This window comes from Stegostoma tigrinum, chromosome 24, assembly GCF_030684315.1.
Source record: "Stegostoma tigrinum isolate sSteTig4 chromosome 24, sSteTig4.hap1, whole genome shotgun sequence".
Lineage (NCBI taxonomy): Eukaryota > Metazoa > Chordata > Chondrichthyes > Orectolobiformes > Stegostomatidae > Stegostoma > Stegostoma tigrinum.
Window position 1 is genome coordinate 20,279,474 of NC_081377.1, and position 14,142 is coordinate 20,293,615.

The 14,142-nt window shown below is 40.7% G+C and overlaps 1 protein-coding gene across 19 annotated transcripts in view; it reads left to right on the top strand.

Moving 5' to 3' along the window:
• Positions 1-14,142, top strand: part of macf1a (microtubule actin crosslinking factor 1a) — a 545,346-nt gene that overhangs the window by 242,032 nt on the left and 289,172 nt on the right. For all 19 annotated transcript variants that reach the window (XM_059654271.1, XM_059654278.1, XM_059654275.1 and 16 more), the window contains exon 3: positions 6,234-6,323. In XM_059654271.1, coding sequence (XP_059510254.1) covers positions 6,234-6,323 — 90 coding nt within the window. The remainder of the gene's footprint in view (positions 1-6,233; positions 6,324-14,142) is intronic.

Consider the following 14,142-nt stretch of genomic DNA (forward strand, 5'->3'; position numbering starts at 1 on the left):
ATGAATAGGGGGAATAGGGTAAATAGGCAAGGTCTTTCTCCCAGGATAGGGGAGTCCAAAACTAGAAGGCATAGGTTTAAGGTGAGCGGGGAAAGATTTAAAAGGGACCCAAAAGGCAATTTTTTCCATGCACTCAGTGGTGCATGTATGGAATGAGCTGCCAGAGGGAGGTGGTGGAGGCTGGTACAATTAATGACATTTGAAAGCCATCTGGATGGGTACATGGATAGGAAGGGTTTCAAGAGATATGGGCCAATTGCTGACAAATGAGACTAGATTAATTTAGGATATCTGGTCAGCATGGACACATTGGACCAAAAGGTCTGTTCCGTGCTGTACATCTGTCTTGTTTCCAACACCTTGTGTATTGTTTCTATTTAAATAATTTATAATTTGTAAAAATCACTTACGCTACATGGATGACCTGTTTTGTCGTCATTAAACTGGCCAAACTGGAGGAGATACACGAGCTACTAAACAACACCCTCAACAGAATCAGATTCACCAGAGAAGAGAAGAACAAACAGCTCCCATTTCTGGACATCTTGTTAGAATGCAGGACAAATGGGTAATTCCTGATTAAAGATACACAGGAAAGCCCCACACACTGACCAAGTACTAGCGACTGACTTAACGCGCGCACGTCAAGTTGCATGAGGACATTATTTAAATGGGGAACACATCTGAACTGACCATGACTCCTACAACCACTGGGCATCAGAGTAGCACACAAATCCACATCAACCCTTCGCCACCAGCTCACCTGAATCAAGGATCCACTACCCACTATGGACAGGATCAGTGTCACATACAAGATTCCCTGCAGAAATAGTGACAAACACTACATCAGACAAACAGGAAGGAAATGGACAACAAGGGTACATGAGCAGCAGTTGCCTACAAAAATTCATGACCGATACTTGCTCATCTATCCACATGTATAAAGAGAACCACTAATTCAACTAGGACTAAACCTAGATCCTGGGACAAGTAATGCAGAGACAAGCATCGGAATTCCTAGAAGCCTGGTACTCCACGAAGAAAGCCATCAACAAATACATAGAGCTCGATCCTATATACACGTCATTGCGAAGGAACATCAGAAGTGAGGTAATCCAGCTCAACGGACTCCAGAGTTCAAATAGTGGGTGGGGAAAACAGTGCTTCATCAGAGCCTGCACTGATATTATCCTGCTGGGTAACAGTGTCTGCAGGAAAAACAACGAACCAACTCGGCTAACCAACCAACCACAGAAATCATTGACTTGCGTTGTTTAAAGATGCCTATTGGTTTTTCCTTTATACAAATAAAACCGCACTGGATCTACTCTTAAGCAAATACAATTCACGTTCAACAAGATATAACTAACTGAGAAGTGCTAGACTGTTTAATGCGTCATTCAACCTGTTCTTTCGGGGGTTGGGGGAGGGTAAAAAAATTATTGCTTAATTTCCACAAGTTTCCTTCCATATCATCTTTAGGTCGGTTTAAAAATATTTCCTTCGGAAATGCAGCTTCTTTATTAATCAATTTAGATGCACATTAATAAGGTGTGAAGAGCTAAAGAAATCTTTCGGCTTACATTTCCTGCAGCTGGAGAAACGGCTCTAATATTTTGATCACCAAGTCCCTCTACACATTCCAAGCCGCTAGTGTACCAACAGAAAGTGCTTCCAGTGCATTTGAAATCTGCAAGAAAAAACCGTTAACAGTCAGGAACAACAGACTCCTTCATGGCCCACTGCCTGGATTTGGTGTTGGCCACTGTGGTCAGGCCCAGGAGCAGGTCCACAAGAAAGTCCTCTGACCTGTCTGTCCCTCCCTGAACGGGGTGCCTGAAGATCATGGGGCGTGGGGTTGAAGTTTGTTCTTTTATTTGTGGTTACATCTGTGCTCTGGTATCCCTGGAGGGAGGATGCAATGCTTTCTGATACGATAGAAGCCTTTAGAGACCACTGGACACTGCAGATATTGGAGTACATCATCCTGGATAATGCTAATCTAATTTGCTACATTTCTGTTTCATTATACAAGATTCAGTTAAACTGTTAAATGTGTTTTCTGTTAGTGCCACAGCAGGGGCTGTTTAACACACTTTTGACTTTGTTTGAATGAGTAGAAGGAGCTTTCAGTTTTTTGTTTTAAGAGTACAAGGCACTTTCCTCTGTATTTACCCTAGTGCATCCCTGACCTGGCAGTTTTCACTCAATGCGGTTTAGAGAACTTCATTTTCCGTTTTAAAGTAGTAGGTAAGACTGGTTGTTCATACCTTTTTTACGCCGTTTGTGCATACACCAAATTCTGCCTGGTTTTCAGCATCCTTCCTGTTTGACATTTTTATGAACTTGACCTCTGACTTGAGGTCCAAAAATATTTCAATCATATGGACTTCTCTTTTTAATAGTATGCCTGGCATGTTCCATGGTCCTTGTTTTTGCCAAACTCTGACCACAGCTGACCCTGGACTATATGGACTATAACTGCAAGATCTCCCCTTTGCAGACTGACAGTACAAATTCTGGTCAATGTTTTCCCAAGACTGTGTGCCCACTTCCAGGCCAGGCTTAGTACTTGTACTGCATTTTGTAATGTTTCTCATACTTTCTTCTTTTTGCCAAGCTGTGAATCTTGCCTTCTGGCCTCATCTTACATGTTTAGCCAATGTTTGCGTATACTGCTACCTACAATAGAATCTTCCCTCCATTTTCTATCTCTTGAGACATATGTGAATCTGGTGTCAACTTTTGATACTAAAAACATCAAATACTGGAGTTAACAGCGGGTCAAGCAGCAAACTAATGTTCTGAGTCGTTTGACTTCAGAGCTGACGTGAATTGTGGCGGGGCCAGCATTTATGCTATCGTTGTTGGGTTGGGGGGGTTGGTGGCAGCAGTGGAGTTCAGAGTGCTAGTGGAGAAAGGATGTTGATGGTTCATGTTCCAGTCACTTTAATCTGAGAATGGCAGAATAATGGTGTGTCTAACTACCAGGCTTGGAAAGAACTGAAGTCTCACTTGGATAGCGGGAGGGGAGCAAGGACATGGTGGCAGAGAATATATGTAAAGCTGAAAGAAAGGGAAGAAGTGGGAGTTGCTTCACAATTTGAAGATGTTGAATTTAATATTAAGTCCTGACGGTTGTAATGTGCCTAGTCTGAAGATGAGATGCAGTTCCTGCAGTTTGCGCTGCAATTCACTGGAGCATTGCATGCTGAGGACAGATGTGTGGGCATGTGAGCAGAATGCTGCGTCAAAATGATTGGCTATGGGAAAGTCGGGGTCATGTTTGTGCACAGGTGGAAGTGTTCTGCAAAGCTGTCACCTAGTCTGTGTTTTCGTTTCTCCAGTGTGGAATAGGCAACCTTTTAGGTGCAGCAAATACCAATTACAAGATTGGGCAAGGTACAAGTGAAATGCAGCTTCACCTGGAAAGACTGTTTAGCCCCTTGACGGTGAGCAGGGAGGATGTGATGGGACAGGTGTTGCACCTTCTGCTGTTACATGGGAGGACGGTGCTGTGGTGGGGTGTTAGTGGTCAATGTGGTCAACTTTTGATAGCTGTCCTCCTGGGACAAATAGGTTTTGTCCTTTCTTCATTATTATGTTGTCCTTGTTCATGCAGCATTTTATCTACCTTAATCTGTTCCTCCCGTCAGCATTTTATGCTGCAGCTCTGCAAAACCCTGATGAGACCACGCTTGGAATATTGTGTCCAGTTCTGGTCGCCCTATTATAGGAAAGATGTGGAGGCTTTGGAGAGGGTGCAAAGGAGGTTTACCAGGATGCTGCCTGGACTGGAGGGCTTGTCTTACAAGGAGAAGTTGACTGAGCTAAAACTTTTCTCTCCTGGAGAGAAGGAGGAAGAGAGGGGACCTGATCGAGGTGTACAAGTAATGAGAGGCATGGATAGAGTCGATAGCCAGAGACTTGTCCCCAAGGCAGGATTGACTGCCACGAGGGGTCATAGTTTTAAGGTGTTAGGAGGAAGGTATAGTTGTGACATCAGAGGGAGGTTCTTCACCCAGAGAGTTGAGCGCATGGAATAGTTTGCCAGTGGTAGTCGTGAAAGCGGAGTCATTAGTGACATTTAAGCGACTGCTGGACATTGCACATGGACAGCAGTGAATTGAGGGAAATGTAGGTTAGGTTATTTTATTTTTAGATTAGGATTATTCCACGGCACAACATCGTGGGCCAAAGGGCCTGTACTGTGCTGTACTTTTCTATGTTCTATATATGTATGCGAGACACATGGTGCCTTATTTATTTTTATTACTTGCTCAGATTCTGTTTTTTAAAAAAAATCCAGTGCTAAATAACCCTGAGAATGCACTTTGAAGGATTTTGTCATATTATAAACTTAAGGTTTCTCCATCACCATCTTGCCTGAACCTTGTCACACTTTCTGCCCATCCCTCTTTGGTAATATACCATATCCCCTGGATCAAAATTGATTTCTGATAGCCTTACATGATGCCATAAGACTTAGTGAATTTTCTTTGAAACCTCCATTTTAATGAATGTCTTCCTCCTCACTACACAGAGCATTTAGGTGTTCAGAAAAAAATGAAGCATATTGTAGTCCATACGAAGTTGTAAAACTAATCCTTGATTAGAGGAATTTTTGGATTTCTCCAAAAATGCTCCAGATATAAACTGCAGTCATCAACCATTTGGAATGAGTTCTTCCCAAGAAGTATCTACATGAGACCAGATGTTAGCTTACAATTTGGGCTTGCTATGATTATAGAAAGCCTTTCCTATATTATTGCATGATTTATATCTCAATCTCCATTAATACAAAGAACTTTCTCTCTTGTGTTCCTTACCATTTATGCTTGTGATCTTCCACTTTTTACATTCATCATTAGCAAACCTTTTTTTCTCCTCTCTCTTACCTCAATATCAACCAGGAATTTAGCTCGTGCCTTCTGTCCAATCTGTACTCTTTGTTCAGGATCAGTTTCTTCTTTACCACATTATTGTAGACAGATTAATCTGGTTGCTGTGCGGAAAGTGCAAAAGAGTTTTTTGTTTTCCTATACCTTCAAGCCCATTGCTACAATTTTAAGTCTCTTGCTTACAGGCCAGTATAGGACATGATAGTATTTTTAACTAATTTTTTTAACTGATCTCTTTAATGTACTCATTGTCTCTATCTAACCCAAGAACATGGATGAGTGAAGTGCTGATGCAGTTTTAAAACACTTAGCCTTTGCTCTTTTTTGTTTTGCTTCCTATCCCTGGCTGCCAGTAATCTGTCTTAGTATTTTGATTAGAGAAATTGGGTCTCGTTAAAAGAAGACTATGATGACCAAATGGGGTAAACAGTAAATTCACTGTCTCAAATAATTGCCTTGTATTCCATATCCACTTTCATTTGAGCCATTCAACAGTAGAAGAGCCTTTTCACCTTTAATGTCACCATAGGTGCACTGCCAAAGTATTTTATACCCCTGGTACTTTATGTACCTTATGAATTCCCATACTTTGAACGTTAAAAGCGGCAGTGTCTCCAAACTGGGACATGCAGAGATCTCTCAACTTCCTTAACTATATTTCTGCTCTGTTTTTATATTTGAATATTCTAGGAAAGATTTTGACCAATCTAGTCTGCAACCTGTGGACGTGCATCCGTTGTCTAACACGGTACAAAAATCTGTGTCCAAGATGAGAAAATTTGACTCAGTCATACTGTTCCTTCTGACTCATCAGTATGCTATTCTTCTCCAAAAGCCTTGTTAGTCCATTTAGAATGTGTTCTTGTATAATACTATTGAGAGTCACATCAAAGTACCAGTCAGTCATTGCCTGGGTATTCCTGGTGTTCGTTCTGTTTGTAAGTCCCAAATGTTTATTGTTTAATGTAACTACCAAAGGTGTCTATTATTGCTCATTTTGGTTGATTTTTGTTCCATATTAACACCATTGTGATCCCAAAATGAAATCAGCCTTGATTATTTTTTAGATTTTGACATGGTGCTCCTTCACTGAAACTGAGGTGCACAAAATTTTGTTTCAGACTTTGTTTTAACAAAGAAATAAAATAAACCTATCCGGACAGTTGTGAAATGCTGTTATCATTGAATCCTCAATTATTTGCATTATTGCTGAATATTTATTCCATGACAGCTGCTGGAAATGAGTGTTTCTCCGGGAATTGATTTTAGGCTTCTGACATTTGTTACTCAAGTATTTTTTTTGTTTAATGATCATTTCTGTTTCTGCTTTAGGTACGGAAGCACATTAGTGACCTTTATGAAGATCTACGCGATGGACATAACTTAATTTCACTTTTGGAAGTTCTCTCCGGAGTGACTCTGGTAAGTGCATTTTTAGTATATTTTTAGTTGAACACCGAATTAAATTGCAGAATGATTGAGAGTTCTGATTAAATGGGGAAGGCTTTTATAATATTAGTCTATCAAGATCATGACAAAAATATTTGAATTTATATGGTCTTTGAGATACCTGATTAGTCTGTTTGGCAGAAATATAAGCGTTTGAAATTTGCCCACTCTAACTATTGCCTGCATATGTTTTATGAACAATATTGTGTGGAACCTATTCATTGTAAATTACATTGTAGTCAGTAGAGGTTGAGGCATCTAATCTCTAAATAGAAGTACAATGCCATTGTAAAAGCACTTTTTTGTTTTGCTTATCAAAATATTTAATACCTTCCTGACTTTCTCTTCTGGTTACAATTGATTTTAGGCTCTGAACTATAGTAGTAATGGGATCCCCTGCTTTGTGTTCAGTATTTTTTTTACATAAATCAGCTTGTACTGAGTACTTTCCTCCTAACAATATTGCACAAAGCTGAAGTTTACTAATTTTGTGACTTCAATTTCGAATGCTTGTTTTACATTTTAATTTGTAGTGCATTGTTGACATCTAGTGGGCAAGAATCAGTACTGCAAATACTTTAATGAATCAGCCTGATAACGCATTGATGAGCAGAGATCATAGGTGGAAATGTGTAAATCAATTAGTTAAAATAAATGCATTAGTGATTCCGAATTAGATGCTTTTATTAAATAGAAGTAAGAGTTAATATTCAACCTCTCTAGAATATCCCACCATTCAATTTATTTGTACCTGACCTGTACCTCAAATCCTACTGCTGATTCTTATCCCTTGATGCCCTTTCTCCCTGAAAACAGTTGATGGTGAAAATTTGAACCTCCCCAACACTACTGTTCGGAGGGAGAAAAGTACCAGTTTCCATTCCTATTTGAATGGAAGAAGTGCTTCCTGATTTGATTTGTGAGAGCTAGCTCTAATTCTAAGTCTTTAACTACAGTTGTGTAGTTCCCCAGCATACAAAATGGCTACCAAATAGCAGCCTTTTGATAGTTTTAACGTCCTGATCAAACTGCACTTCAACCTGAATTCAAAGAAATAAAGTTCCACTTTAGCTCCATAAACTGGAGTATGTTTCCAATGAAGCTGCTCCTTCAATCTGGGCGAGACCAGAAGATAGGTTTCCTCTAAAAGGTTAACAGTGATGTGGAGGTGCTAGTGTTGGAGTGGGGTGGCAAAGTCAGAAGTCAGACGATGCCAGATTCTCGCCCAACAAGTTTTTATTTGAAAGCTTTTGGAGTGAGGTCACTTCATCTGATGAAGGAACAGTGCTTTGAAAGCTTGTGATTTCAAATGAACCTGTTGGACTATAACCTGGTGTCGTGTGATGTCTAACTAAATGTTAAGTGTAAGATCATTTTAAGATTGCATGGCTGATCCCCAAATCTTTAGTTCAGTTAATGGTTTTTTAAATTTCACTGTGCTAAAATCCCTTCCATTTTCTTTTGAGTACTTACAGATAGTTCTTGAATGGATGTACTGTAGTATAGTTCTCAAGTGTAAGTACCTGGCTTAAGAATTTGGTGTATTTTCTAAATGTAAAACGTTGCTTGACAATTCAGTTTTCAGTTCATAATGACCAGTGTCAATACCACAAACGTGACTTGTGTTTCTAGCACTTAAGTATGATTGTTTCCTGCTAGAAGACCCCTTGAATGGTCTGTAGTGCTGTGATTTTCCTGAAACATGATAACAACATTAAATTTGTAGCCTCACTAGGAACAATTTCGGGAAAATCTATTCAATTCGATTAATGGTGCTGCCTCCAAAATAGACTAGGTTTGTATGTAATACTCAATAACACCCTAAATTGTTAGTTACACATTGCAGGTTTTATATGCACAAATAACCAATGCCTATCTAAGCTTAAGTTATCCCATTTCACTTTACTGCCCACACTCATTTTTGCAGTGCAGTCTGTGATGCCATTTTGACAAATGCATCAACCAGTATTTGCACAAGTGGATCTCAACAGGGGCATAAATGGCTAGGCTGTCTGTGGGCTGAATTTTATATAGTGCTCTGCTTTCTTTATTTCCTCCTGTCAAAGTGAATAACTTGACATCTTTCCACATTATACCCCATTTGCTTGAGTTTTTTTTTGGCCCATTCATTCAACCCATCTAGGTCCCTCTGCATCCTCCTTGTGTCCTCTTCACAACATACCTTCCTACTTAACTAAAGTTTATAAGTGATAATGAACGCGCAATAAAAGGTATTGATTTTCATTAACTGTGAAGTGTTTTGGGAAGACTTGAAGTTGTGAAAGGCTCTCCTATTGCTGTTGTCAAAGCTGTACTCATACGGTTCATGCCATGTTAGGAGGCAGATCATTTATTTAGAAAAAAATCTTCAAATACTGTTAGTGTACTTACATTAAAAACAATGAATCTCAAAATGAGAAGTGCACCTTTAAAATATCAGAATAGCATTCTGGTATGTTGATACACAAGCCTGCACTGAGGTTATTTCTCTCCAACATTTCTCAAGTGCCGAGTACAAATTGGAGAAGTTCTGGTAAGGAGAAGTAACCTACTCAAGGGAAAAAAAAATCTTCGTTTCATTGATAACCTAAACATCTTTTATGTGGTTCAAGAATAGTAATAACTGATGCCTCACTGCCCTTCTAGAATTAGCCTTTGGCCTAGGGCCCAAAAAAGCAGACTGTTATTTGTGGTTAGAAAGCTTGTACATTATAGTTTAATAAGTATAATGGAACTGTGGAAGAAAATTTGCTTGGGATGTTTTATTTGTCTAGTAACAGGGGTTTGCTAGGACAAGTTAATTCATTGCCTTTGTGTGCAATTTCTGCTCCCCACCTCCAACCACTTTATTCGCTCTGCTTTGGTTCTGCCATTATCTGTGTGTCTAATGCTGAATAGCAAAAAGAACAGACTGTGCTGAAGAACTTGCGCTTGCTGAGACTACCACCCTGTATTTGTGAACAGAGTCAAGAAGAGGGGAATGATGAGGGGGTAGGTGCCACCTGTGGGAAAAATCAATATTGTAATGACTGTGTCACTGCTAGATAATCCACACTATTATTAATTTGGGAGGGTATCTCAAATTAAATGGATTTTATTAGTGATCTGGTTATTTGATTGAAATAGATGTTTTATGTCTGGGCACAACATCTTAAATGCCTTGTTCCCTGTTTTATTTTGAATGTTTTACTTTTTGCCCCAATTCTTCCAACTTCTGTTCAACAGTGCCTGTTACAACAACAACTGGAAGAACAGCATCATTTTAGCTATAGACAATAGGCATACTTTTTGAAGAAACTGTTGCGTATGCTGTTGTCCCTCAATGGATAATGTCGGTGTCCTATGTGAAAAGACCTTAAGAAATAAGAGCAAGAGTAGACTGTTTAGCTCCTTGAGCCAGCTCAGACTTTCAATAGGATCTTGGCTGATCTGATGCATCTTTCCCTTTTTAACCCTTACGTGATTCCCCTACTGAAACGAGAATCTAACTGAGCCTTAAATATATTGAACGACAATGCCCCCACAACTCTGTGGCATGGAGTTCCAAAGACACTCAACCCCCAGAAGAAATCCTTCTCATCGCAGTCTTAAATTGGTATCTCTTAATTCTGAGTCGATGCCCTCTTGATCCTGGAACCTCCAGTGAAAGGAACCATCATCTCCAAATTTACCTTTGTTAAACTCTATATTTCAATGAAATCACCTCTCACTCTTTCAAATTCCACTGAATAGAGTCCCAACCTGTTTAGCCTTTGCTCATAAGAGCTTTCTAATGAACCTTCTGTGAAGTGCCTCCAGTGAAATAAAATCTTTCATTAAATAATGGGACCAAAATTGTTCAGTGCTCTAGATGTATACTCAGTGGATTATCTTGACATTGATTCAGGTGCTTGTGGCATTAGTATGAACAAAAATAACATGACACTAATTCTAATCTTTCCTTCATTTTGTTCTTTCATTTATTGTGATCTGGACATTTTTGGTTAACTTGTTTAATTTTAAATACTGTAAAACTAAACAATGTGGGATCTGCCTGGTTATCCATTTGAGCTAATTTTGGCATGTCCAGAAGTTCTATCCATGAATTGGAGTGAATGAAATAGGTTACAAAATTGATGTAATTCTGTACTCATTTTTGAAACCATTTCCTGTTCTGAATATCTGATGTAAAAGCTGCACATCTTATTGTCAGCACTTTCTTCCAAAATGTAGTTCCTGATCACATTTTTTTCCCAGCATCTTTACTGAAACCCAGATTACACTGATCAGTGGAAGACATGATAAATACAATATATTTCAACTAGGTGCTCTCACTGTTGCAATGAAAGGAGCAAGAAAGAAAATGTTTGTTTTTGCCTGCTGTCTGAGACTGTAGCAGTAGTTTCCTTTTTATCCTAATGAATTAACCTAGATAACGTTTCACCTGTTTGCTGTGAGACATTGGACTAACCCTGTTCATCTTGAATTGACACTTGTTAGTTCATGAAAAATTCTTGCAGAAATAAAATGATGGAACATGCTGCCAATGTTTCAAGTGTGATGTGTACTATACAATTTCTTCTCCTATTGTATGACTTGTTCCACTGCATATGTTTCTCACACAAGCAATTGTAGCTGTCTGGGATGTGAAATTTGAATCATGCAACAAACTGTTGGAAACAGACCAACTACTGAAACTAAAGTTATCATGCGAGCCTAATTTTTTTGAAGTTTTAACAGTTGTGATTATGGTGGCCCTATCACTAGATATTAAACAGATTAAGAGATGCTCACTGTGTAAGTGATCTGGGGAAAGTGGCCAGCACTGTATCTGGAATTAAGCAGACACTTAGCTGCTGTGATATTTCACTCTAAGTTATGCGCAGCATAAACATGGGAACCTTCTAAATCCTTGGACTATGCCAGATATGCTCAGGTTTTCTCAAATTTTGGCTTCTGGTTTGTTTAAATTCTTTCTGTTCAATAGGACAGAAACAGTTGCAAACTTTTCTGTTTTTGTCTTTCCTTTCTTATTACATGTCAAATGCTGCAGTTTCACTTATGATTTCCTTGCAGACTGTTTTCAAAAATGAAATTCAGCATCTCGTATTTAGCTGAAAGGATTCCACAATGAGAGTTTACTTTCAGACTTGCTTCTATAACAAACTAAAAGCAACGTAGATTAAATGCAAATTGCAGTTGACAACTTCTGACAACTACGTGATTGAATATTTTCCTTTCACACAATCCAGCATCCTGCTCTGTTATACTTTACACCATTTAAATATACTTCCAATTCTGCTCCAGCCAACACAGCGATTTGTAGCTCCTGAGAGTTTACTTCTCCTATCTTTTCCAACCTAGTAACATTTAATCTCAGATAATAAAATGTGAGGCTGGATGAACACAGCAGACCTAGCAGCATCTCTGGAGCACAAAAGCTGACGTTTCGGGCCTAGACCCTTCATCAGAGAGGGGGATGGGGAGAGGGAACTGGAATAAATAGGGAGAGAGGGGGAGGCGGACCGAAGATGGAGAGTAAAGAAGATAGGTGGAGAGAGTATAGGAGGGGATAGGTCCGTCCAGGGAAGACGGACAGGTCAAGGAGATGGGATGAGGTTAGTAGGTGGATGGGGGTGCAGCTTGGGGTGGGAGGAAGGGATGGGTGAGAGGAAGAAACGGTTAGGGAGGCAGAGACAGGTTGGACTGATTTTGGGATGCAGTGGGTGGGGGGAGAAGAGCTGGGCTGGTTGTGTGGTGCAGTGGGGGGAGGGGACGAACTGGGCTGGTTTTGGGATGCAGTCAGGGAAGGGGAGATTTTGAAGCTGGTGAAGTCCACATTGATACCATTAGGCTGCAGGGTTCCCAGGCGGAATATGAGTTGCTGTTCCTGCAACCTTCGGGTGGCATCATTGTGGCAGTGCAGGAGGCCCATGATGGACGTGTCATCTAAAGAATGGGAGGGGGAGTGGAAATGGTTTGCGACTGGGAGGTGCAGTTGTTTGTTGCGAACTGAGCAGAGGTGTTCTGCAAAGCGGTCTCCAAGCCTCCGCTTGGTTTCCCCAATGTAGAGGAAGCCACACCGGGTACAGTGGATGCAGTATATCACATTGGCAGATGTGCAGGTGAACCTCTGCTTAATGTGGAATGTCATCTTGGGGCCTGGGATAGGGGTGAGGGAGGAGGTGTGGGGGCAAGTGTAGCATTTCCTGCGGTTGCAGGGAAAGGACTTCACCAGTTTCAAAATCTCCCCTTCCCCTACTGCATCCCTAAACCAGCCCAGTTCGTCCCCTCCCCCTACTGCACCACACAACCAGCCTAGCTACCCCCCCCCCCCCCCCCCCCACCACCACCCCACCCACTGCATCCCAAAACCAGTCCAACCTGTCTCTGACTCCCTAACCGGTTCTTCCTCTCACCCATCCCTTCCTCCCACCCCAAGCCGCACCCCCAGCTACCTACTAACCTCATCCCACCTCCTTGACCTGTCCGTCTTCCCTGGACTGACCTATCCCCTCCCTACCTCCCCACCTATACTCTCTCCACCTATCTTCTTTACTGTCCATCTTCGGTCTGCCTCCCCCTCTCTCCCTATTTATTCCAGTTCCCTCTCCCCATCCCCCTGTCTGATGAAGGGTCTAGGCCCGAAACGTCAGCTTTTGTGCTCCTGAGATGCTGCTGGGCCTGCTGTGTTCATCCAGCCTCACATTTTATTATCTCGGATTCTCCAGCATTTGCAGTTCCCATTATCTCTGATAACATTTAATCTCGGGTGTCTTTTATCATGAGGTTTATATAAAAGGTGCAGAGGAGATTTACCAGGATGTTGCCTGGAATACAGGGCAGGCCTTATGAGGAAAGGTTGAGAGAGCTAGGGCTTTTCTCTTTAGAACGACGAAGGATGAGAGGTGACTTGATAGAGATGTATGAAATGATAAGAGATATACATAGTGGACAGCCAGAGACTGGGTGGAGGTAGCTATTATGAGGGGGTATAATTTTAAAGTGAGGTGGAGGTAGATATAGGGGAGATGTCAGAGGCAGGTTCTTTACTCAGTGTTTGGGGTGTGGAATGCATTGCCGGAGAGGACAGTGAAGTTGGCCTTATTAGGGGCACTTAAGTGGTTATTAGATAGGCATATGAATGACAGTGTAAGGTATGAGTGGAGCTTAGACAGACCTTTTTAGGTTTAAGGTAAAAGTTCAGTGCAACATAGTGGGCTGAAGAGCCTGTGCTGTACTGTTCTGTTCTTTTGCAGGAAATTTTCTATCTAGCTCAAGTTAGGTGAATTGGAATTTCATCTCTACAATCAGAGTATGAGCACTTGCCTGCACTCCTGTATGGGTAAACAAACAGACTTGCCTCTATCTGCCTGCAATCCTGGCAAACTAGCCCGTCCATGAAACTCAAATATTTTTGAGATAACCTTGTCCTCCTATTTACAATGTTTTACTGTGTACCCATCTCCTTGTGAAGCTAGACTCTGTGACAATGTGAATCACATGGGCCTTGTATTTGTAGAAATGCTACCTTAGAACCAACTTTATTCTATCTTGGAATTTAAATAGCCTTCTGAAGTGTAACTGTTTACAGCCTGACTTCATTCCCATCTTCATGAGATTGGAGACTAACTGTCCACTGCTATCATACCTATTTTCATCATTGCATATGGAGGTGAATATCTTTTTACATTCATTTCAGTAGAATGACCTGGGCCTCCCTTTTTCTAGTGTTCTTGCAATCATTACTCCAAATAGGTCACATGATGACTTTTTCTTCCATCCTATGTTAAATTCAAAACAGTCCCAAAAT